Raw genomic sequence first — 24,841 nt, 5'->3', positions numbered from 1 at the left:
TTCAGAGTAGTTTTTGTAATAGCAACCCTTATAACAAAATAACCCTTTCTAGGAAAGGTTCTTGCTAATGCTGAGTAAATGAAATGTAAACAAATTATTGAAATTAACAAGTAAAATATAGAATTTGAAATATAGAATTTGAAATTATGGGTACTCTGGGCAAAAAAAGTCTTATTTTCATTGCATACTAGTTCATAACCATACCTTTATAGTTAAACTCCTTGTAATTTACAAATATGGACTAAATCTTTGGTTAACACTAAGCTAACTATGCATAGAATATATAATGAAACTGTTAAAATGTGTCCCTTTGTACACACAAATTAAAGTTACAGGTGGGCATGTGTATAAGGATTCTTAGAGATCTCTGCAATAATCTAGTACAGTCTGAGTGCTGTATTTTTTTTTAAAAAAGACCAAATGAATGTAATTTGCAACCTACTTCCATCTCTGTGTATCTGGCTTCTCAAAAATCATTTTTGTGTACTGCCTGTATTTACTACTTGGTGGGACACTTTATCCCTTAACTTCTGTCATATCTGGTCAGATGCCTATTAAATAAAATCTGAGTACATATATTCCTTTAAGTTACAGCCATGCTAAAAGAATATCCTTCAGAGAACTGCAAGAAATTGTTAATTGGGTTTGAATCCATGCTGTTTTATCCTGATCAAGCTTTGGTAAGAGGAATAGTATAGGCCAGGAGGGGATAGGGTTGAAGTCTTCAAGAAAGACTTAAGAAAATGGAACGTAGATTTAGATAGGGTTTTTAAAATAATCTCCTTTATACTTTCTCCCTCCCTCTCCTCCACCCCCCACCCCCCGGTTCTAATACTTTATGGTTGCAGATTTTTTCCCCCCAAAAAATTCAGTAACTTGTGAAATTCTGTTCACTGCCCAAAATAGCAGCAGGCAAAGATATAAGACTTCCAATGTTTATACTTCTTTTTTTAGTTGGCTCTGACTAGAGTCTCACGTGATTTTATAAGTTGATACATTGTACAAAATTGCAATTGCTTGTATCTGAGTTGATGTAACAATCAGCAATTGATGATGGCTGTGCTATCATAGTATGTGCTAAGACAGTGGTTCTCAAACTTTTGTAGTGGTGATCCCTTTCACACAGCAAACCTCAGAGGGAGACCCTTCCCCCCTTATAAATTAAAAACACTTTTTAAAATATTTAACACTATTATAAATGCTGGAGGTGAAGCGGGGTTTCGGATGGAGGCTGACAGCTTGCAACCGCCTGAGGGGTCACGACCCCCGGTTTGAGAACCCCTGTGCTAAGAGGTCACATCTGAGTGGAAGTCATTGGCTGGCTGAGGAGCCTAAAATAATCCATAAAGAATAAATTGAACATACCTGAGGCTGTTTGGTGCACTCAACAGAGGACCCTGCATGCCTCACTTTTAGTAAATTGCAAGTTACCTTTATGCTAATGTAGACACTTTTTTACTCAAAAAAGGCAGAGCTGGTAAAACTTCCAGCAACAGTTTTTAAGCTCCATTATGGACCATGTGTTTATTCCAGCTGTTTTATGTTCTTGTATTGTTTGATATCTTGGGATGTATTCAAAAAACTTGCGTGGGAGAAGGCTAAATTGAACTGCTCATTTGTCTTTATGGGATGTAATGTGTGATAGTCTGGTTTTTTTCATTTTTCAGATTGAAAGCATTCAGCTGATGATGGATAGTGAAACTGGACGCTCCAAAGGATATGGATTTATTACGGTAAGATTTTGACTTGTAATAAGTTAGCAGAGTTGTGGGTTAGGTCGGTAACCCAAAATCCAACTGATTGAACATGGGCATTTCAGAGTCCGGGCAGAAACAAACTGCTCAGAGTCAGGGGTTTAAACTGAGATTAGAAGACTTCTTCAAATGGCTTCTATGTGATTTAAACGAAAAAGAGCTTTGTGTAACCAGATTGCTTTTCTCCAAGGATGAGCTAGCTCTTTGTGTTGCAGCTCCTTAAAGCACTCTTACAGCAACACAGATGACTCTGTATATTAGAAATACTTTATTCACTTTAGACCATCCCAACATTTGGGGCATGCAGCTTTGTCTCTTTAGTCTGCCTGCCAATCCTGGATTGGTGGTCTCTGTGGCGATCACAGATGAATAATTAAAACAAAAAAACCTCACACATGACCAGTATTACCAAATACCCCAGTAAGCTATATCACCACCCCTTCAAGGAAAAGCTTGAGTGGAAATAGGCCATGCGCAAAGTCATCAGACTTGGGTTTTGTCAGAAGAATCAAATGGCAGAGGCTAGGGCTTTTGGAGGAGAGCAGCTTCTAGCCAGGCCCAGATGTTCAAAACTGGGAACTAAGATCCAGCGTTTAAAATGACACAGTAATATATAGTGGAAGGAAGAACTCTCAGCTGTTAGCCAAGTTTATGGATTATTGTTCATGGAAACAAACAGTGGGAATCACCACAATTGTGCAACTGTTAGATGTGCATGCTGTGGCTAACACCTGACTAAGTAGACATGCAGCTGCATGCTGCACTGCCTGAAGCTTTGATTGGCCCATAACTACATGTAAAGCATGCTACAGTAATTGAGATCACAAGACAAGGGCAAGACCCAAGAAAAATGACTTCATCATAGTCCTGAAACAGCTCACTGGAGGAAAGCTGAAGCTATGGCCTTGATTTATGTTGGAATTTTTAATTTGTGGAATAGATGCCTAGAACACAAGATGAGCATTAAAAATTGAATAGATATGCAGAAGTAAATATCCAGAGCTGAATATTATACTGTTTAGTAATTAACAGGGTTTGCTGTGCTTCCTGACCTCTGTCCAACAAAAACCTCATAAGTTGCTTCTTTAAAGTTAAAGGCATCTCAGATATATATTCTTACAAATAATACATTTGATAGAAAGTACCTTGTGAACTTTGCTAGACACTGACCATATATTATTCTACAGTTCTCAGATTCAGAGTGTGCCAAAAAAGCCTTGGAACAACTAAATGGATTTGAGCTAGCTGGCAGACCAATGAAAGTAGGTCATGTAACAGAACGCACTGATGCTTCCAGTGCTAGTTCATTTTTGGACAGTGATGAACTGGAAAGGACTGGAATTGACTTGGGAACAACTGGTCGTCTACAGTTGATGGCAAGACTTGCAGAGGGTAAGTGTGGTAATATAGATTACATGCAAAAATATTGGAGTTAACTTAGTAGGAAGTATTTCACTTCCTTTAATGTTTGAGAACGCTAAGATTTCTTAAGCTTTCTATTCCTAGACCACTTACCAAGTGAAGAACTCAGACTAGTACTTTCTGTTACAGGTACTGGTTTGCAGATTCCCCCAGCTGCACAACAGGCTCTGCAGATGAGTGGATCTTTAGCATTTGGTGCTGTGGCAGGTAAGAATTTGATAATCCATTTATTTTGGCATGTTATTTTTAGCATGTTTATAGCTTCAGGGGAGGTGAAAATATTTTATATCTTGTGACTTAACATTTGAACTGTAGTAGTTCACAGCAGGGCTCCCAGTCGTGGTGAATGATTGAACTCTGTAAATCTACAAGCAAACAAACATAAATAAGGATGACGTATCACAAAGTATTCTTCATTTATTTTGACGTGGTTCAATTTGCGCTGTGTTTTGCAAATATACTGTAATACGTTTACTATTGCATTGTACAGATTAGATCAGTGGTTCTCAAAGCCGGTCCGCTTGTTCAGGGAAAGCCCCTGGCAGGCCGGGCTGGTTTGTTTACCTGCCGCGTCCGCAGGTTTGGTCGATCGCGGCTCCCACTGGCCGCGGTTCGCTGCTCCAGGCCAATGGGGGCTGCGGGAAAGGTGGCCAGCACATCCCTCGGCCCGTGCCGCTTCCTGCAGCCCCCATTGGCCTGGAGTGGCGAACCATGGCCAGTGGAAGCCGCGATCGGCCGAACCTGCGGACGTGGCAGGTAAACAAACCGGCCCGGCCCGCCAGGGGCTTTCCCTGAACAAGTGGCGGCCCTAGTTTGAGAACCAATGGTTTAGATAATTCTTAACAATCTGAGTCCTCACTGCTTCTCTCCGATACAAAATTCCTGAGAGGAGTGGAGAAACAACTTTTTTTGTGCTGTTAGGCACTGATCAGTAGTATCCTATTGTGGAATTACCATAGTCATGCTTTGACATTTCCTGTTTATGGATGTCAGTTGCAGGGTTTAAAGTCAACAAGTCCCAAACTGAGCCGTTGATCTCTCTCATGGTATACAATCATACCATCGTGCCACCTTCTCAAGTCTGTAACCTGGATATCTTCGACTGACCTCTGGGTTTGCACATGCAAGTCGTGACTAAATCTAGTTTCTTGTGTATTATGCGTCAAAGATCCAACCTTCTCCATTTGTGCATGTAAATCTCTCAACCACATGCTTCTTTCTTATGTCTTGACATTTGCAACCTCCTCTTGTCTAGCATTGACTACTACAACTTTACCCTTGAAAAATCCATGCAAGACGTTGCTGAGGTCATCTTTCTGACTCATTGCTCTGGCCACATCAGCTCTCTTCAGGACCCTCCACTGATTTCCCCTTTCAACTCCACATTATACACGCACTTTTCTTTATCTTTAAGATTCTTCACAACTTCGTTTTGCCCTACCTAACTGATCTAGCAACTTACAGCAGTGGTGACATCTGCCTTTATTTCATCTACATTCCTGCCTTTTACCATCCAGTGAGTTTCTCCATCAAACATCTGTGTGCTTTTTCCCAAATAGCTCCTTGTGCATGGGGAAGACTCCCAGATAAGAGCTACTACTATATCACCCTTCAACTCTCTCCTCCTCAAGACGCACTTTGGCTGTGATACCTAGAAAACCCTGGCTGCTGATCGTGGCTAAGCAGATGAGGAACTGTGACTGTCCATTTCCCTTACTTTTTCTATTCCCTTACTCTTATCTCCATTCCAGTTTTTTCCCCACCCAATCTGTCACCATTAAAATAGTTATATTAAAAAAGCAAAAAACATAACAAACTGCCAATTGCCATGTTCACTTACTTGCATAATACACTCTCCCTCGATCCTTTGTCTGTTTGTGTCCTTTGGATGGTCTCCTAAGTGGGGTGTGTACAGCTTCCAGCACCAACGAGGACCTAATCTTCATTGGGGCTTTGGGCAAGTAACTTGTTTGTGATGCAGGGGACATTGTGAAGGGATGCCAGTGCAGTGAGAAGCTGTGCGAGGGATCACAAAGGGATTGGGACTTTGCAGTGGACACTAGGACATGGGAAGGAATAGTACAGATCAATCCTGATAGTTGTCATGTGAATATCTTCACTGATCTATATTTATTTAGAAACCTGGGAATTTCTTGGGGGTTTTTTACTTTTAAAAAAAAAAAAAAATTGTTCCATTGCATTTCCAATGAATGAAATCGCTAAAACTCAGGTAAAGCAGCCTTCATTTACACAAGTGTCATAACTACACACTTGGATGCCTCACCTCTTAAAACCTCTTTGCACTTTCAACATAAAGCCAGCTACAATACACACGCATCCTCAAAACTATTCAGTCTAACTCTAATACATTTTTTGTACATAAAAGTGAGACTAATCCGTATATGGGCCTATAGTGAATATCTGTATCGATGAGGGCAGAGTATAGAGGAAATGAGTGCACTGTCTGGTTATAGGTTGGAAGAGCAAATTAATCCAGAAAATGCTGGTCATAAATCGCTCTCCTAGACCACTTTGAGTTCTGGTCACCTATTCCCAAATACCTATCACAATAGACCAGTTTCAGATACTGGACATAAATAATTAGAGGTGTACAAAAACTGTCCCATGAGGAAATAGTCAAGTGTCTGACTAGTCAACAAAATAAAACAAAATCTGAGATTTCATGCACCCTTCTCTGAAATGTGCATTCTCATGCATTTAAAGTATGACAATTCCCCGTGTGTGCTTTGTGTGAATTAATGGAAGATCTGGGCACGAGGAAGAAAGCTGGAAGTTATATTTACGTCACTTGCAGCCCACAGTTTACCATTCCTACTGATTTAAAGAGGCGTACATTTAACATCAAATTTAATCCTGGCAATGACGTGCTCCTTAGTGATGCTTAAAGTCACGTTAACTCTGCCTCATTTCCCCCATTTGTAAAATGGATAACTACGCCTTGATGCTTACTTAGATATTTTCAAATTATTTTGAACTTGGAAAGCACTAAAGTAATATTTCAGCATTGACTTCTGTTACAGGAAAAGGTTGCTAGCTGAAACTTCTGTTTGTATTTTTTTAAATGAAAATCGATAACCTCTATTGTTAAATTACATTGAAGATTTCAGCTAATGAAGATAAAACTATTAGTACAGAAATAGTTTGTATATAATGCTTGTTAAAACTGCTCTCTCTATTACTTTGGTGTCCAAATTGTACTTTATCAAGAGGATAAGTAGAACAGATTATGGTAAAGCAAGAGTGTGGACCAAAGAGAGAAGTTTCATGTTCGTCTTCCTCTCCATTAATTGAATACTACTACTTTGGAGAATATTTATCTAGGTAGTTATAGGCCCTCCCAATCATTAATATCTGAGCACCTCCCATGTGATAAATTAGAAGGAACGAAGCTATCTTTATTCTCCTATCTGAAGAAGTATAAAGAAGGAGAGTGGGTGTGTTGTGTATCTGCATGAAGATCTTGTCCAACCTAGATTTAGGTGGGCAGTTAAGATCTAGTGTTTAGTGTTCTTTTATTTAACTTTCTATACATTCTTTTCTTTAGATTTGCAAACCAGACTTACCCAGCAGAATGAAGGTATGGTTGGATTTAACATGAACTGTTGGCAAATGAGTTTGCAAGTGTGGGTTCTTTGCACCAGAAGCACTTTACATCTGTGTAGAAAGTTCTTCCAGCACCCCAGAAATGCTGTTTTATTGGTATCTATAGGGCCTTTAGAAAGCTAACACTTAACCCTAGTATTCCTGACACCCCCTAAATCTTGCACTATTAAGAGAGACAACTCTTGTCAAACTGTATTTAATTTTTTTTTTTCTAGCTATTTATCTTAGAGGGAGTGGTTAAATAAGGGAACTGGGAGTTAGGATTCCTGGGTTCTATTCCCAGATTAGTCTTGAATGTATTATGACTTTGGGCAAGTCATAAAACCCCACTATTTATCTGAAAACTTCTACAGACCTAGAAAGGGAGTTGTGCCTCAGCATGATAACCTGAACTCTTTATTCCTTTTTACGTTGAATAAAATGTAAATTTCAATTAACTTAAAATAGCAACTTATAATGGGGCAATTATTTAATTGGCTGTTATAAGTCAGCCACACTGAAAGTCTACTGATCGCTCAGTTTTATTCAAGCTGTGACATAACCATTCGTAGCACAGTACTGTAACATTCAGTAACTTACAGGTAAAATGTTAATATCCTCTCTTTTCACTATTCAGAAAAGCTTTCTAAACTGCTATTTAACCCTGTCTATCCTACTGCAAATTTTGTATTTTTGCTACAGTATAACTAGTTAAATATAGGTTTCAGAGTAGCAGCCGTGTTAGTCTGTATCCGCAAAAAGAACAGGAGTACTTGAGGCACCTTAGAGACTAACAAATTTATTAGAGCATAAGCTTTCGTGGGCTACAACCCACTTCTTCGGATGCATATAGAGTGAAACATATATTGAGGAGATATATATATACACACATACAGAGAGCATGAACAGGTGGGAGTTGTCTTACCAACTCTGAGAGGCCAATTAAGTAAGAGGAAAAAAAAGAGAGACTGCTGAGCTGGAATTGATATGCAAACTAGACACAATCAACTCAGGATTAAATAAAGACTGGGAATGGCTGAGCCATTACAAACATTGAATCTATCTCCCCTTGTAAGTATTTTCACACTTGCTTCTTATCAAACTGTCTGTACTGAGCTATCTTGATTATCACTTCAAAAGTTTTTTTTCTCTTACTTAATTGGCCTCTCAGAGTTGGTAAGACAACTCCCACCTGTTCATGCTCTCTGTATGTGTGTATATATATCTCCTCAATATATGTTTCACTCTATATGCATCCGAAGAAGTGGGTTGTAGCCCACGAAACCTTATGCTCTAATAAATTTGTTAGTCTCTAAGGTGCCTCAAGTACTCCTGTTCTTTTTAGTTAAATATGTTAATGAATTTTCAGAGTATGTTATTGCCTGTCCATGGTTCCATTATCACCATAAGTGTGACTGGTGCTGTTGTCTCTATATGGAGCTGCCATTTGGTTTAGACATTAGACTGTCTCTTCTACTTAAAATTGAGCTGCAGGGTGTGCAGTTCCCTGTTGGAATGCTTGGGACAGGCAAAGCTTTTCAAAGATATAAGGTTACTTCTGTTTTTGTTTAAATTGGTTAATATAATCAGGAATAACTGAATTTAGGCGTAGATTTTAATAGTTCTAAACTGCACTGTTTTTTAAGTGGGACAGTTCTGAGATTCTGTCTTTCGCGTGCATTCCAGTGGCACGCTGCATTTTCTGTCTTCTAACATACATCAAATGTCAGTGAATTCCAGTTTGTTTTTAGAGAGACCCAATCAGGTTAAAAAAAAATCTTATTGCTGTCTAAGCTTTTTACTTGCTGTTTCCTATAATACCTCAGAGGGGGAGATTCATTAAATATAGGAAAATGCTTGATTGAAACAAGAAATTATCTGGGAAGGCTTGAAAGTATAGTACAAGAATCTACTTTTAACTCAGGTTTTGAAATTGATTGGTTTCAAGTTAACTGCATCTCCTTCAGACACTTTGTTTTGATTTCTTGTAAGTTGGTGTAGTAATTACAATTATATTCAGAAGTGTTGGTCTTTTAGTTAAAGCACAAGGCTGGGAGTAGGTATGTCTGGGTTCCAAGTTTGTCTAGGTACGTTAATCAGAGTGGCTCCCAAGAATTATTTTAACAAATCTCTTACCATCAGGTAAGAGTAAGTTGTTTTTGGTTTTGTGGGGGCAGTTTATCAAGAACTATGGTTCTGAACACAGTGAATTCTATTTCCAGTTCTGCCATAGATTTCTTGTCTAATCTTAGGTATGTAACTTCACTTCTCTATGCCTTTGATTTCTGCATCTGATTAAAAATATTAATGTTGTAATTGAATATGATAAAAACAGGTTGGACAAACATCTGTCAGGGATGTTCTATGTTTAGTTGGTCCTGCCAAAGTGCAGGGGACTGGACTGGACTTGGTGACTTTTTGAGGTCCCTTCCAGTCTTGTGGTTCTATGACTTTGAAGTACAGACAGAAAAAGCCTTACTTATAAATTTAATTTTATGTAAAAGACTTTTTTCTTCCATGACAGAAAAATTTGTCGCTTTCTCTTTAAATAGTTCTGGCTGCAGCTGCTTCTGTACAACCACTTGCAACACAGTGCTTCCAGCTTTCCAATATGTTTAACCCTCAAACGTAAGTTACCTGCTGTCTATTTCCATTTATTACACATTTGTTTCTGACTTCAGTGGGATTAGTGTGAACATTAGTTTTTTATAGGTGTGGTCTTGTTTTTGTTCCAAGTTCTCACTTTTGAATTTTTCCTTTTGCAGTGAAGAAGAAGCTGGCTGGGATACAGAAATTAAGGATGATGTTATTGAGGAATGTAACAAACATGGTGGAGTTATCCACATTTATGTAGACAAAAATTCAGCTCAGGTACGTCTTGTGAGAAGTACTAAAGAAATTTTAGAACCTCTTTTCAAGTTGTCACTGTCAGCTGTTTTGCAAGTGTTAGAATTGTGTTGACGTGAATAGAAATGTCTTAATTTAAAAAAAATCTTCTGAATTGCTGAATGCAGCTGAGCAAGAGTCACTCCAGCAATTATTTTAATTATCTACTTTTATAAGTCGATGGGCAATTTTCTGTAGCTACAAGGCTTCTCACTCAGAGTTTACCATGTTCTTGTGGATCTACAAAACAGTCAAATTAAAATATTGCAGAAATGCATATTTGGGCTGTAATGAGAACCCCTCTACCGGGTAGCTTTAGTTTGTTTCAGACTGGTGATATTTATTGAGAGTTCATTGAATAGCATACTCCAGTCTGTAATCTACCTGAAAAATACACTAACACCACGGTGTAAAATTCTTTAGCAATACAGAAACTGTTGTCTCCTTTGTGGACTGTGGGATGGCCCAGTGTCTCTCTGGCTGGTAAACCATTGGGGATGATGTGCCTTCTATATGGAAACAGTGGGCTAATGCCTTCTCCCTGGGGCAGGATGTTCTCTCTACATAAGTGCTATGGGGTTCATTTGTTGCTTGAAAAACCCTTCCCTTGATATGGGGATGTTGGCTGACTATTCAACCAATCTCTGCTCCTTTTTGGAGGAGGAGAAACGTTATTGAAGACAGTGACTGGACAGCTCCAAGCATAACCTAAAATCTAGTTGGATTCTAACAACGTAATTTAAAGCTGAACTGAATTATGTCAGTGAAACAGCCTGGGTTAATGTAGCTGATATTAGTGCAGGACACTCCATAATTTTTGTACCCTTATATGCCAGTGAGGCTGCTGTCAGGTAGGGTGAGGGGAAGTTTACTCAGATGTTACTGAATAACTTTGGAGGAGGGGGTTTAAAAAGCAGTAGTATGCACTTTATCCCCAAACACAACAACTTTGTTATCAATGATTGTTTCAGTAGAGTCGAGGAAAAGCTCTTGGCAGGTAAGGGGAAACAAAATTCTGCAGCCTCAAAAAAAAAAAAAATAGTTTGGAGATATAAAGCAGGAAAGTTGGATCCTGCAACCAATTTGTTGTTAATTACTCTGACCTCACCAGATTTATACTTCCTTCCAAATCTTACTATTTCCTGTTCATGGGATCTATTTCATATGTGTGTTGCTACCATGAACTCCAGAATGCCTTGGAATTTGGGATAGAACCTCACCCTTACCATGGAATTGCATTCCAGAATTCAAACTATCACCTTCAAAAAAACCTGCCCTTACCACTGTGAAGAAGAATATTCCAAAGTGAACAGAATGTGAACTGATGCACTGGGGTCTGCCTGACTTTGCAGACAGCTTAAAACAAAGACTTCTAGGGAAATGTGAACTGAGTATTCATCATAGGTTCCTGTTCTTGCGGATATTACTGCACAGATCACAAGCTAGAACCCTCTGAGAAAGGCCACCCTTAGGAGGACCCTCCTCCCCCATTGCCTCAAGCTATGTGAGACTATGTAAAGGGATGTGGACGCCTGCATCTTACTTCCAGTTGCTGAAACAAGAAGTGGGAATAAAAAATAAAATTCCTTTGCTTTTTGACATCTTAATTTGAAAAGCTTTTACCATTTAGTTTAGTCACTAATTTAGCTTACTTAATGGTGTGGGATTCAAAGATTGTCCTGTTTCAGATCCTCCATGGTCCATGCTTGAATTGTTTGGGTGAAGGTCATCAGCTGGGCTTCTTTTTTCTCCCCGTTTGGGATTCAAGCTCTGAGAAAAAAGCATGAGTTTAGATTCCATTCCGTCCTGATGGCGGAAGCCCTGTAATCTTCCAAAATGGGTCTGGAGTCTGGCCCAATTCCGTAGCCTCACTTTCAAACTTTCAGATGTAAGGAAGATGGAATACAGTGTTGAGAAGGCCTTGATAGCTTGGGCCAAATACAGTCTCGGATTTGATTCTGAGGCACTCTATACTGAGAGGGGAAAAAAGAAAACAGCACCATAGTTCCCCAGGACCTCTTGCCTCCCAGACCAGAGATAGCAACATTACATCCTCAGGGTCCAAGATTGCAAACTCCGCAATGCCAAGAAGAAAGCATTGTGGCCAGCACTGAGGGAAATCAGCACATAGGTGGTTATCCCACGTGCTGAAGCCCAAGTTGATATGTAGCTCACGCTCCCCAGCACATGGGATAACCACCTATGTGCTCACTTGTCTTGGTTCTGGCACATGAGGGTATCGAATTGAAGCTGTTCTATCTTTGTGCCAGCTTATATGCAACACCCCAGGGTCAAGACTCAATCCAATCCCCTCATGCTCCACAGCAGGCACTAAGTAGTCCCATTCCCAAACTACTGGTCTTTGATGTCAGTGTTGCAAATGAGTCCTCTGTCTTGCCACGGGTAATCTACATCTGCCCAAAGTCATAGCCCTTCCCGTCTCAGTCAGTAACAGAACTAAAACATGTGGTTCCACTGGTACCGCAGGTTAACATTTGGCATTCTTTGTGCTGACTTTCCGCGTAGTTGGAGTGAGTCATTCTGAAGTGCTTGGGATCCCATCTGCTATAATTAAGGCTGCGAGTCTGTCACGGAAGTCATGGATTTCATGACTTTCTGGGACCTCCGTGACTTCTGCAGCGGCCGTTGCGGCTGGCGTGGGGGGGGGATGCCCGAGCAGCTTGGGCGGCCCTCAGGCCAGCTGCACCGACCGCTGCTGTGGCAGTCTCGGGCCACCGCACCCCTCCCCCACCACCACCAGCAGGAGTTTGGGTGCGGGAGGGGGCTCAGTGCTGAGGCAGCAGGTTGGTATGTGGGAGGGGTGAGGACTCTGGGCGGTGCTTACCTAGGTGGAGGCCTGGCCTGGTGGCTCTGCATGTTCCTTTCGCATGCAGGCACTGCCCCCACAACTCCCATTGGCTGCAGTTCCCGGCCAATGGGAGCTGCGGAGCAGGCGCTTGGGGCGGGGGCAGTGCGTGGAGCCCCTCTGCCTGCACCTCCGCCTAGGGCCCGCAGGGACATACCGGCTGCTTCCGAGAGCCGGGTAGGGAGCCTACAAGCCCTGCCTGCCCCCCAGCAGCAGTAGGGGTGCTGGGCCACATGCTGCTCTCACCCATGGTGCCCCCCAGAGCACCCTTCCCCCCACAAGTTTTAGTAAGGGGTATATAGTACAAGTCATGGACAGGTCAAGGGCCGTGAATTTTTGTTTATGGCCTGTGACCTGTCCATGTCTTTTACTAAAAATACCTGGGATTAAAATGTAGACTTAGTTATAATCCAAACTTGACAATCAAGTCAGAATCTCTGTGAAGTTTCACGTGGCCTGGCAACTTCCTTGGCAAGACTAAAATGCCTTCCTACGTGTGCTAGGAAAGGTAGTGCAAATACAGAGACAGGCTACACTACAGCCATACAGTAATTTCACCTCACTGACCAGGTCACATAGTGTTCATGAAATTATTACATCTCTCTATTGTTGGATTATTACATGGCATTTCTGTATCCATCATGTTCCTTTTCTTGTTCTCTGCAGCACAATAGCACTATAATGGAATTTGGTCCTGATTTATTCTGTCATCGTGAAATACCCTTCATAACCGTCCTCGCTCAGCTATGGCACATAGATGAAAATACTCCAATGTAAAATCCATTGCTTATTTTTGAGGATGAGTTTTCCCTAGGTTCTCAAGATGGCCCAGCTCTTCTTCCCAGGTTTTGGCTCCTGTCATTGTCTAGCCCCACTCAGAATATTCTTTCCTGGCTTCTGGCCTTGGACTGCTGCATTGTTCTCCAGGCAGCCTAGTTTACCAGACTCTGTCTCTGATTCCTGTGGCTTGGCTCCAGTGCATTGTAATCAAATTAACTCCCTCGGGTGGGGAAAGCTGGAAAGCAAGAAGCAGCTATAGGCAGATCATTAACCATTGGAACAAACTACCCAGGAAGATGGTGGATTCTCTGTCCTTTGAAATCTCCCTACGAAATATGCTGTAGTTCCACATGTGGTGGTTAGACTTGAATTATTAGATGAGATTCTCTGGCTTGTGTTATGCAGGTGGTCAGATTATCATAATAATCTCTTCTGGTGTTTAATATATGCATTATGCAGTCAAGGAATAAACAGGGCCTTGATTAGTCACTCAGATACTATGGTGAGGAGCATGGTATAAACATATGTAGCAGGAATGGGCAGCTTTAAATCCACTAAACCCTTTGACAGGCCATACGTCTTTTTAAGAGGCTAATATTGGTAAACAAATATTGCATTTGGTACAATACAGCATGTTAACCTACAATAAACCACGTATTAAGAGTGTAAAACTGAAATGTTCTTAAATGTAACAGCCCCTTATAGCACTCTTAAATCCAAAAAGTTTAAACATAAATATTTCACTAACCTTTCTTCCAGTGTACAGAAGAGTTGGGGTTTAATAAATGAAAATAATGGAAAATAAAAAACTCTTAACATTTTTTTCCTCTACTGCTCCCAGACTTTGCCTCCACTCTGTAGTAGTCACGGGCTCCACCGTGAGAGGCAGAGCCCACATGCTGTGTCGCATGTGGGGAGGGATAGCTCAGTGGTTTGAGCATTGGCCTGCTAAACCCAGGGTTGTGAGTTCAATCCTTAAGGGGGCCATTTAGGGATCTGGGGCAAAAAAATCTGTCTGGGGATTGGTCCTGCTTTGAGCAGGGGGTTGGACTAGATGACCTCCTGAGGTCCCTTTCAACCCTGATATTCTATGATTCTATGCCACTCAAATTTGGCCCATCCATCCATCCATCATGCCAGCAGTGAAGGCACTCTGCCACTAAGCCACCCAGCTCTGGTTATTAACTCTCTACTGGCAGAGCTGTGCCCTGCCCAAGGCTGAGGGTGGAGGGAGATCGTCCACAATTTGGCTGTGGGAGCTGGGAGCCAATGGCAAGGCAGTAACCAGAGCTGGGTGTCGTAGGGTGGTGACCTTCCCCTATGTGAATGACAGAGGTGGTTATGCCAATGAGTGTCATTGCATCTGAGCTTATGGGCTCCTGCTCTGTTCCCCATTGACACAGGCTCTGGTTTTGTCTCATGCCACCCAGCTCTGGTTTCTTCCTCCTGTTGGCGGAGGTGTGCCCTGCTACTGCTGGGGTGGAGGTTTGGCCAGAAGCTGATTGGCTGTCAGCTCCCAAATAATCAGCTGATGGGAATGCAGTAACTGGAGCTGGGGGGGTGGGGGGGAGGGAGTTGGAGTATGTGTTAGGAAAGTGGAGCCAAGTAGAACAGTCTGAGGTATGAGCAGCTTCACTAAAACAGTGTCCTCAGTAACCAGCTCTTAAAACAAAATAATAATTCTGGGACTGCGACCCTGCCGGTGGACAGGCCAAATAAAATGTTCTGGCAAGCTGGCTCCGGGCCCCAGGCCACAAGTTGATGACCTCAGCTATGTAGAATAGATTATATGGCAGCAGAGAACTGACTGGGATCCCTTATCTGTTTGTTTCCAGACTTTCCAGCACTGGGTTTTTTTAAGTATTGTACTTTTTTGGATATTAGCTGGACTAGTGTGTACTTTTATAAGTAGAAAACTTCATCCATGGTTAATGCAAATAAGACTCTAGTCTACTCTATTCACCCCACCTCCAAAGCCTTCCTAGGACCCTTGCACTTCTCCCTAGTCTTTCATCCCCATTTTTTGCCAGTCTAAAATTAGGCACCTACATCTGTGAGGAAGTACTTGTATTAGCAGCCTCACTTTTCGAGGCACTGAGCTCCCATGAAGCTCTGATATGATTAGGAGCTGTGGGTGAAAATTCAATCATGTACTTCTATAAGAACACAGTGGCCATACTGGGTCAGAGTAATGGTCCATCTAGCCCAGTATCCTGTCTTCTGATTGCAGCTGGTGCCAGATTTTTCAGAGGGAATGAATAGAACAGGGCAATTACTGAGTGATCCATCCCCTGTTGTCCACGCCCAGCTTCTGGGAATCAGAGGTTATGGGACACCCAGAGCGTAGGATTGTGTCCCTGAAAATCGTAGGTCCATCAATGGCTATTAGCTAATCCTCCATGAACTTATTATTTTTTTAAACCAACAGAACATCCCCACAGGTTAACTTAAAGCATTATCCTTGAAATGTTGGCAGTAATTTGTAGAACTTAGTGATTATCCTGAAGCAGGGGTTGTCTGGCTCTTAAACGGTGTACTCCGAGAAGTACCTGAAAAGGGTTAGGCAACTTTTTAAAAAATTGAAGTAAAAAGTTTTATGCAAAGGCCACAGCTAGTGTATTGTTATATGCTACTTCCTGTTGCTTTGAGTACTGCCTGGTCTCGATCCTTCTTTGGGAGTTACTGTATCTTCATGCTGAAGAGGTGTTATAGTCTGGTAGTGCATGTCTACAATGAACAGCATCAATTATTTTAGCTTTTATTTTGTGCTAGTTCTGAATTAGCAATTAACATTCTTCTTCGAGTGCTTACTCATGTCAATTCCATTTTAGGTGTATGCGCACCCACGTGCACAGTTGTCAGAGACTTTTGCCTTAGCAGTATCCATAGGGTCGGCTGTGGCACTCTCTGGAGTGCATTGGTATATCAGGCGCCGCCGGCCCTATGCCCTCTCCGTTCCTTCTTACCGCTCATGCAGTTTTTCTCCTACTTGATCTCTGCCCTATAGCTGTAAATAGTTTGTTTATAATAGTTTAGTAAGTAAAGTGTTGTAGTTAGTTAGGAGCCCAGCGGGGACTTTGCCCCAGGTGGGGCATGCCCGGGTCTCTGAATTTTAAGCCCTGCTCTGACCTGCACAGCAGCTGTTTGAAGTGCCATGGGGAATCCCACTTAAAAGAGAAGTGTCGCATCTGTAAGAACTTTTGTCCCAGGACACAGAAAGAATGCAACATTCACTTGAGGGTCCTCTTCATGGAGGCCGATCTTGCACAGCCTTGAAGCCAGCATGGCCGGACGCAGCACCCAGTGTTTTGGCTTCGGCATGTAGCCCACGTCCATCACCAGGCTCTTCCAGGCACTCTTCCCCTTGGCCAGTGCCCAAGAAGAGGGACTTGACACTGAACAAGCCAGATCAAGGGGCGTTGGGCAAAGGACCCTGCTTGGGTCTCCCGCCCACCCACATTGGAGCCACAAGGGGGCTTTGCCCTGGCGAGTACTACCCCCCCAAGGGACCTGCCACCGATTCTAGGGAGCAGTAGGGGACCCAGGCTGATGGCGCAGTCAATACCCTTTCAGCTCCCGGTGCCCGGAGAGCAACAAGCGCTCTCGCTGTTGCCACATGCGACGATGGACCCGGCTAAGGCTCCCTACAAGGGCAGGCTTGCCGTGAGGGCCTCCCAGAAGGCAAGCAAGCGCTCCTGGTCTCTGGAGCTAAGGCAGAGCCCTGTGTTGCAACGCCATTGGTCTCCATGTAGGCCCAAGTCATCAGTTCGCTTCTACAGGTCACTGGCACCGCGTTCCTGGTCTCCGCCCTCACACTGGGACTCACCTAGAGAGACACACCGGTCATCTTAGAGTTGACCCTCACCAAGACCTCGGGGATGCTCCCCAACTTGGCGCTGCTCCCCTTACTCCCAACACTGGTCGGACCATTCCAGGCACCAGTCACCCATGGTGGTAGTTAGCTGCCAGACCCTGGCCTTGACGGCCCCACCCTGGTCTCTGGAGGAAGAGGACTTCTCTGGCATGGAGAGGGAGTTCAGCCCCTTGCCTACACAGCATTGCAACTGGGCTCCGGAAGGTGCATCTGCTGTGGTGATGCAGACCTGGCAGCAAGGCCAGTGGCCGACACAATGACCCTATTGGAACCCCTTGGGCATATCCATTATGCCGATGCCCCAGTCCCGCCAGTCCTCTGTCACCGCATCGGACAAACCACAGTCAGCACAAGGCTTGGTGCAGGACGCACCAGTGGGCGCTGCGGTGGAGGAACAGATGCCCACCCTGAGACCTCTTTTCCCGGCGGGGAAAGACGCCCCGGGCCCTCCTCTGGTAGTCCAGTCACCCTTCTCTCCAGATGCGGTGGGGCCTTCCTGGGCTAGCCCTCCGGATGACTTCAGAGAGCATCAAGTGCTGCTCTGCCAACTTGGGCCTTAAGGCGGAGGAAATGGTGGAGCAGTTATACGTATTATTCAGTGTGCTCTCTGCGTCCACCCCTGCTCGTGTTGCACTCCTGGTGCACGAAGGGGTCCTGAATATTGCCAAGACCATCTGACAAACCCCATCCTCCATCCCGCCCACTTCTAAGAGGGCGGAAAATAAGTATTTTGTCCCCGCAAAGGGATTTTGAATACTTAAACACCCACCTGTGGTCGTTGGTTGTGTCAGCAGCCAATGAAAAGGACAACCAGGGGCCAGCCAGTTCCACCCCCAAAAATGAGGCCAAGAAACGACCTTTTTGGACGCAAAATTTATTCCACGGTCAGTCTCCAGTTCCAGGTGGCAAACTACCAGCCCTTTTGAGGCGTTATAATTTTAACTTGTGGAACTCCCTCCTCAAGTTTAAGGACTTCATGTCCCAGGAGGCAGCCCAAGAGTTAGAGGCTCTGGGGAACTGTCCCAGGAGATGCAAGCCTCTATTCAGGACCTCCCGTTTCATGGAGTTGGGCTGTTCTCTGACCAAACGGACACAAGGCTGCGCGGTCTAAAGGACATTCGGGCCACTCCCGTCGCCAGGGCAGTGGTAGCCTCAGCAGGGACCTGCAAGGAGAAGGGACACTGGTTTTAGTTGCTGCCACCCTTCATCCTCCCACTCACCGGCACAGCCTGGCCCAGCAAGACACCACAGGGGCCAGAAGCGGTCGTTTTGAGGGAGCGCCCAAGAGCGACGCACCAGTCAGCTCCCCAGATCTGCTGCCTTTACCTCAACCATCTCCGGCATTTCCGTTCAGCCTAGTCGAGGGTCACCTCGGACTGTTGGGTGTTAGACTTCGTGTCATCACTCTACACCCTCCAATTTTTGGCCACCTCTCCCTCCCCCCCCCTTCCCCATCCCTCTTCAGGGACACTTCTCATGAGCAACTTCTCATTCAGGAGGTAAACAACCTATTGCAACTGGGGGCGGTGTAGGAGGTCCCTCAGGAACTGAGGGGGAAAGGGTTCTACTCCCACTATTTCCTGATCCAGAAGGCAAAGGGGGGGGGCTATGTCCCATTCTGGATCTGCGATAGCTTAATACCTCAAGAAGTTGACATTTCACATATCCCTGGCCTCCATCATTTCCTCCCTAGATTTGGGAGACTGGTACGCCACTCTTGATTTGAGGGACGCTTATTTCCATATCTCTATCTTTCCAGGACACAGGCAGTTCCTTCGCTTCGTGGTGGGCCAGCACCATTTCCAGTTTGCAGTGCTCCCCTTTGGCCTATCCTTGGCCCCGCGGGTCTTTACAAAATGCCTGGTCCCAGTAGCCGGTTACCTGAGGTGCCAGGAGGTCCAGGTCTATCCTTATCTTGATGATTGGCTCATCAAGGGCAGATCACAGGATCACATGCAGAGCAGCCTTGGTCTGGTGCGAGCCACATGCCGCAACTTGGGCCTGTTAGTGAATTAAAGAAGTCAACCCTTGTACCAGTGGAACGGATAGAGTTCATCAGGGCAGTTCTCGACTCCATGCGGGCAAGGGCATTCCTTCCGGAGTCCCATTTCCAAGCCATGTCAGATGTAATCTCCCATGTGAGGGGATAATATGTTCACCACTGCCAGCACCTGCCTAAGGTTGTTAGATCATATGGCAGCCTGTACTTATGTGGTGTCCTGCCTGGCTCTATCTGCGCCTGCTGCAGGCATGGTTGGCGTCGGTCTACATCCCCAACAGGCACGACCTGGACCTGGTAATCAAGGTGCTGGACCACGTTTGGGCATCTCTGGCATGGAGGCTGGACCCCGCATCAGTCTTGTAGGGAGTTCCCTTCGCGGCCCCATCCCCATCATTGACTCTGGTGTCCAATGTCTTGGACCTAGGATGGGGAGCCCACCTGGGAGGGCTCAGTACACAAGGCTACTGGTCGGGGGGCCTACTGTTCCATCCACTAATGTCAGGGAGCTCAGGGCGGTTTGCCAGGCTTTTCGGTCCCAGTTGCAAGGCAAGGTGGTTCAAGTTCTGACTGACAATGTTTTATATCGACAAACAAGGCAGAGCCAGGTCGTCAGCCCTTTGCCAGGAAGCCCTCTGTGTGTAGCATGCCATTCATCTTGTGAAGTGCACCTGAACCAGGAACTTTTTGGCAGATTGCCTCTGCAGAATCTTCTCATCTCGCCACGAGTGGTCTCTCCACCCCAATGTGGTCAGTCAGATCTTCCAGAAGTGGGGGTCTCCCCAGGTGTGGACCTGTTTGCGACTTGCCAGAACAGGAAGTGCCACCTGTTCTGCTTGTTCCGGGGGATCAACAGGGACTCCCTGTCAGATGCCTTTCTACTCCTGTGGTCTGGGGCTCTGATGTATGCTTTCCCACCGGTGCCGCTGCTCCACAAGGTCCTCATGAAGGTCAAGCAGGACAAGACCAAGGTCATCCTGATTGCCCCGGCTTGGCGTCACCAGTACTGGTTCAGCACACTTATGGACCTGTCGGTGTCATCCCCGATTGCGCTGGCCGGATCTCATAAGTCTGAGGAGGAGCGTAGGTTGCACTCCCTGGACGTCAGGAGTACACTAGCCTTCTACATTGAAAGGACCAAACTGTCAGGACATAAGAATGGCCATAGTAGGTCAGACCAAAGATCCATCTAGCCCAGTATCCTGTCTTCTGACAGTGGCCAATGCCAGGTGCCCCAGAGTGAATGAACAAGTAATCAAGTGAGCCATTCCCTGTTGCTCATTCCCAGTTTCTGGCAAACAGAGGCTAGGGACACCATCCCTGCCCATCCTGGCTAATAGCCATTAATGGACCTATCCTCCATGAATGTATCTAGTTATTTTTAACCCTGTTATAGTTTTGGCCTTCACAACATCCTCTGGCAAAGAGTTCCATAGGTGGACTGTGCGTTGTGTGAAGAAATACTTCCTTTTGTTTGTTTCTGTTTTGCAAGTCGACTCAGTTTGTCATGGTGGCAGATAGGATGAGAGGTCGTCCGGTGTCCACCCAGAGAATTTCATCTTGGATCACTGCCTGCATCCATTTCTGCTATGATCAGGCGAAGGCGCCTCTGCCGGCGATTCACTGCTCACTCAACTAGAGCGCAAGCCTAGTCAGCGGCCTTCCTGGCCCAAGTGCCCATTTAAGATCTCTGCAGAGCTGCTACCTGGTCGTCCATTCACACGTTCACATCTCACTACACGCTTACCCAACAAGCTCGAGACGATGCTGGCTTCAGTACAGCAGTGCTGCAAGCCGCAAGACTGTGAACTCCAAGCCCACTTCCATGTATACTGCTTGAGTCACCTAGAATGGAATCGACATGAGCAAGCACTTGAAGAAGAAACGGTTACCCACCTTTTTCGTAACTGTTCTTCAAGATGTTGCTCATGTCCATTCCATTCCCTGCCCTCCTGCCCTGCCCCTCTGTCAGAGTTGCCTGCAAGAAGGAATTGAGAGGGTGTACGGCTGCCGGCGCCTGATATACCAACGCGTGAACGCAGCACAGCCAACCCTATGGATACCGCTAAGGCAAAAGTGTCCGACAACTGCACGTGGGCGCACACCCACCTAGAATGGAATGCACATGAGCAATTGTTCTCAAAGAACAGTTACAAAAAAGGTGGGTAACTGTTTTTTCCCAAGAATTAAGAATATCCCTGCTGACACGGATGTTGCTAGTTCTCCAATAGGTGTATAGGAGATTCCTTCAAACATACCTGGTGAAAAACCAATGTAATTGGGAGGGGGGGAAGTTGTCATGCACCTCAGAGACTAACACTGTTTTTTTTTATTTTAGGGCAATGTGTACGTCAAATGCCCTTCAATCGCTGCTGCCATTGCAGCTGTCAATGCATTGCATGGAAGGTGGTTTGCAGGTGAGTAAAGGCTGCTTAAAGACCTGAGTTCTCATTATAGACTCAAGACATTAAAAACATCTTTTTATCTTTTTATTAGGTAAAATGATTACAGCAGCATATGTACCTCTTCCAACATACCACAATCTTTTCCCTGATTCCATGACTGCAACCCAGCTACTGGTTCCTGTTCGACGATGAAGATGGATTTCGTCAGTTTTGTATATAACTATTTTTTGGAGGAAGATTGAGTTATCTTTTATTTAGATAAAACTAAAGGAAAGGGTTTAATGTCATTTTGTGTACACTTCCCGTTACCTTTAAAAAATAAAAACTGAGTAAGCAGGAATGCAGTGTGCTCATTCTCCCTAACTAGCATTCCCACTGTGTACAAAGCTGTTGACTTCTTGTTCTGCCTTGTAATTCTTGTACATTTACTAAGGTGTTCAGTAGGAACTGAGAAGTAGCTCATAGAAACGAATTTTCTGTAAAAGGCAGATGGGACATAATGACATTTTTAATGTTTCACAAGCCTTTCTTTTAATGCAGTAATTATATTTTACATTTCACTAAATATAGGTGCTCTGTTAAAGGTCAATATCCGATAGAATTTATGAAGGGATATATTTAGTGTTTTGTATAAATGGAAAATTCAAAAGGCTACTGAAGGATCTGGTTTTGGTCAGCTACTCAGCTTGTTTTATGCTGAAGAGTTGATGAGAATGGGAGGATTCAAGCGTTTTATTTCTTGATGGCAACTTTTGATTGATGTATCTGTAAAAGTTTCTTTGTAAATACTGTGTGAGGTGTGTCTAGGGTTCCAAACAAAACACTCTCTGCATTTCCAGAGACAAGTTGAATTGAATACAGGTAGTGTGCGCAGTTTAATAATACTCAGCAAAGCCTAAGAATAAGTAGAAAATGCAGAAATATGTTTTGTCTGGTTGCATATAATCTTTGCTCTTTTTAAGCTCTGTGAGCTCTGAAATATATTTTTGGGTTACTTCAGTGTGTTTGACAAGACAGCTTGATATTTCTATCAAACAAATGACTTTCATATTGCAACAATCTTTGTAAGAACCACTCAAAAATAAAATTCTCTTAAAAAGGCCTCCAGAAGCTTTATTTTCCAGCTCAGTCTGATTTAGAGCTACAAGCAGCATAAATTGAAAAACTGGAGTGAGGATGGTGACGTTCTCTTTCAAATGCTAGGAAATTAGCATTACTCTAATAATATTTTCTCCCTGGGTGTAAGTTGGCATGTCAACAACTGGTGTGTGTTAATTACGCAACCACCGTGAAGTTGAGGAGGCGTCAAGGTTTCATAGACTTGAGCAAGGTCTGGGAGTCAAGCTCTCTTGCGCTCCTATCAGCTCTGCCACTGACACGGTGTGTGGATTTAGGCAAGTCGCTAACATTTCTCTTCTCCAGGAGTAACTAGTTGTCGGGGTGCTGAGGATTGTTTATCAAGTACAGTGAAGAGCATGCTATAAGTGTAGGGATGAATACAGTTGACCTTGGTAAACAAACATGCCTTTCATGTGCTGAGTTGAAGACACCATGCGTGTCTAACAACATGGTAGTTTTTCTTGTTTTTGACCCCTACTTTAATAATTTTATTAATATGCTGCAGTACTGCATAGGGAGACGAAGTAGCATTTCAAATCTCCAAAAGTAGCAGTGTCACTGGACTTCTTTGTAACTTGGGTACCTATTACACGCAGTAAAAGTAAATTTGGGCCCTGGTCTGCTGGAGCACGTGGAGAGTTGGGTTATGTAGTAGCGGTGCTCCTCATTTCCAGCTAAGGGCTCGTCTGTGCAAGGAAGTCATGTCAGTTTAACTGAAGTGACCTCAAAGTGGTGCAAAAGGCTGTGTGGATGCTATTTTTAGTTTACAACAGGCTTGCTTCAGTTGATGAGGAATCTGTTTAAGCTGTACCACAGTAAGCCGCTGTTAACCTGTGTTGACACTCATTCTAGTTTTGGAATGATTTAACCAAATCAGTTTTAAAAGAAACCACAGCTTTAAGTTAAATTGATGCCAACTCACTTGGATAAAACCAGAGAAACTGAACTGATGGGAGGGAAAGATGAGGAAGAGCAAGGGGGACAGTTTTTTTTCTTTGAGTGATGGTCCCTATTGTACTCCATTGTGGTTTACGCATGCGCACCGTGCACCCGGGGTTAGAGAATTTGAAAGTGTCGGTTGATCCGCGCATGCACCCTGACTTGCCTCGTGCTTCAATCAAGGGGAGGGGGGAGACCCACATCTCCAGTCCCTTACCACCACAGGGTCTGGGTCAGAATCTTCAGTGTCCTCATCTCTGATTACAGTTATAAATGGTTTTAACTGTAGCTTTGGTAGCTTTATTCTCCCCCCCCTCATTTTAGTAGTTACTAGTTTTTAACAGGTTTCAGAGTGGTAGCCGTGTTAGTCTGTATTGGCAAAAAGAACAGGAGTACTTGTGGCACCTTAGAAACTAACAAATTTATTTGGGCATAAGCTTTCGTGGGCTAAAACCCACTTCATCGGATGCATGCAGTGGAAAATACAGTAGGAAGATGTATATACACAGAGAACATGAAAAAATGGGTGTTGCCATACCAATTCTAACGAGACTAATCAATTAAGGTGGGCTATTAGCAGCAGGAGAAAAAAACTTTTGTAGTGATAATCAGGATGGCCCATTTCCAACAGTTAACAAGAAGGTGTGAGTAACAGTAAGGGGGGAAAAAGTTGTAATTCTCCAACAAAAAAACCTCAAAAACAGACTCCACTGAGAAACTGCAGAATTGGAATTAATTTGCAAACTGGACACCATTAAATTAGACTTGAATAAAGACTGGGAGTGGATGGGTCATTACACAAAGCAAAAACTATTTCCCCACCCTACTGTTACTCACACCTTAAATATAGAATATCAGGGTTGGAAGGGACCTCAGGAGGTCATCTAGTCCAACCCCCTGCTCAAAGCAGGACCAATCCCCAGACAGATTTTTTTTGCCCCAGATCCCTAAATGGCCCCCTCAAGGATTGAGCTCACAACCCTGGGTTTAGCAGGCCAATGCTCAAACCACTGAGCTATCTCTCCTCTCTCTCGTGTCTCTTCTCTTGTCTCCCCTCCCCCCTTTTGTCAACTTGGAAATGGGCCATTCTGATTATCACTACAAAAGTTTTTTTTTTCTCCTGCTGATAATAGCCCACCTTAATTGATATACTGTATTTTCCACTGCATGCGTCCGATGAAGTGGGTTTTAGCC

General features: G+C 43.9%; 1 protein-coding gene across 3 annotated transcripts in view; it reads left to right on the top strand.

The window, feature by feature from the left end:
- RBM39 (RNA binding motif protein 39) overlaps nt 1-22,685 on the top strand; it is a 49,828-nt gene extending 27,143 nt beyond the window's left edge. For all 3 annotated transcript variants that reach the window (XM_065414831.1, XM_065414828.1, XM_065414829.1), the window contains exons 10-17: nt 1,668-1,733; nt 2,942-3,146; nt 3,306-3,383; nt 6,742-6,774; nt 9,332-9,407; nt 9,545-9,650; nt 21,523-21,601; nt 21,681-22,685. In XM_065414831.1, coding sequence (XP_065270903.1) covers nt 1,668-1,733; nt 2,942-3,146; nt 3,306-3,383; nt 6,742-6,774; nt 9,332-9,407; nt 9,545-9,650; nt 21,523-21,601; nt 21,681-21,781 — 744 coding nt within the window. In that variant the 3' untranslated portion in view covers nt 21,782-22,685. The remainder of the gene's footprint in view (nt 1-1,667; nt 1,734-2,941; nt 3,147-3,305; nt 3,384-6,741; nt 6,775-9,331; nt 9,408-9,544; nt 9,651-21,522; nt 21,602-21,680) is intronic.
- Nucleotides 22,686-24,841: the final 2,156 nt, after the last annotated feature.

Source organism: Emys orbicularis, chromosome 12, assembly GCF_028017835.1.
Source record: "Emys orbicularis isolate rEmyOrb1 chromosome 12, rEmyOrb1.hap1, whole genome shotgun sequence".
NCBI lineage: Eukaryota > Metazoa > Chordata > Testudines > Emydidae > Emys > Emys orbicularis.
Note: the sequence above shows the minus strand (reverse complement) of the source record. Positions and strands in the feature narration are given on the sequence as shown.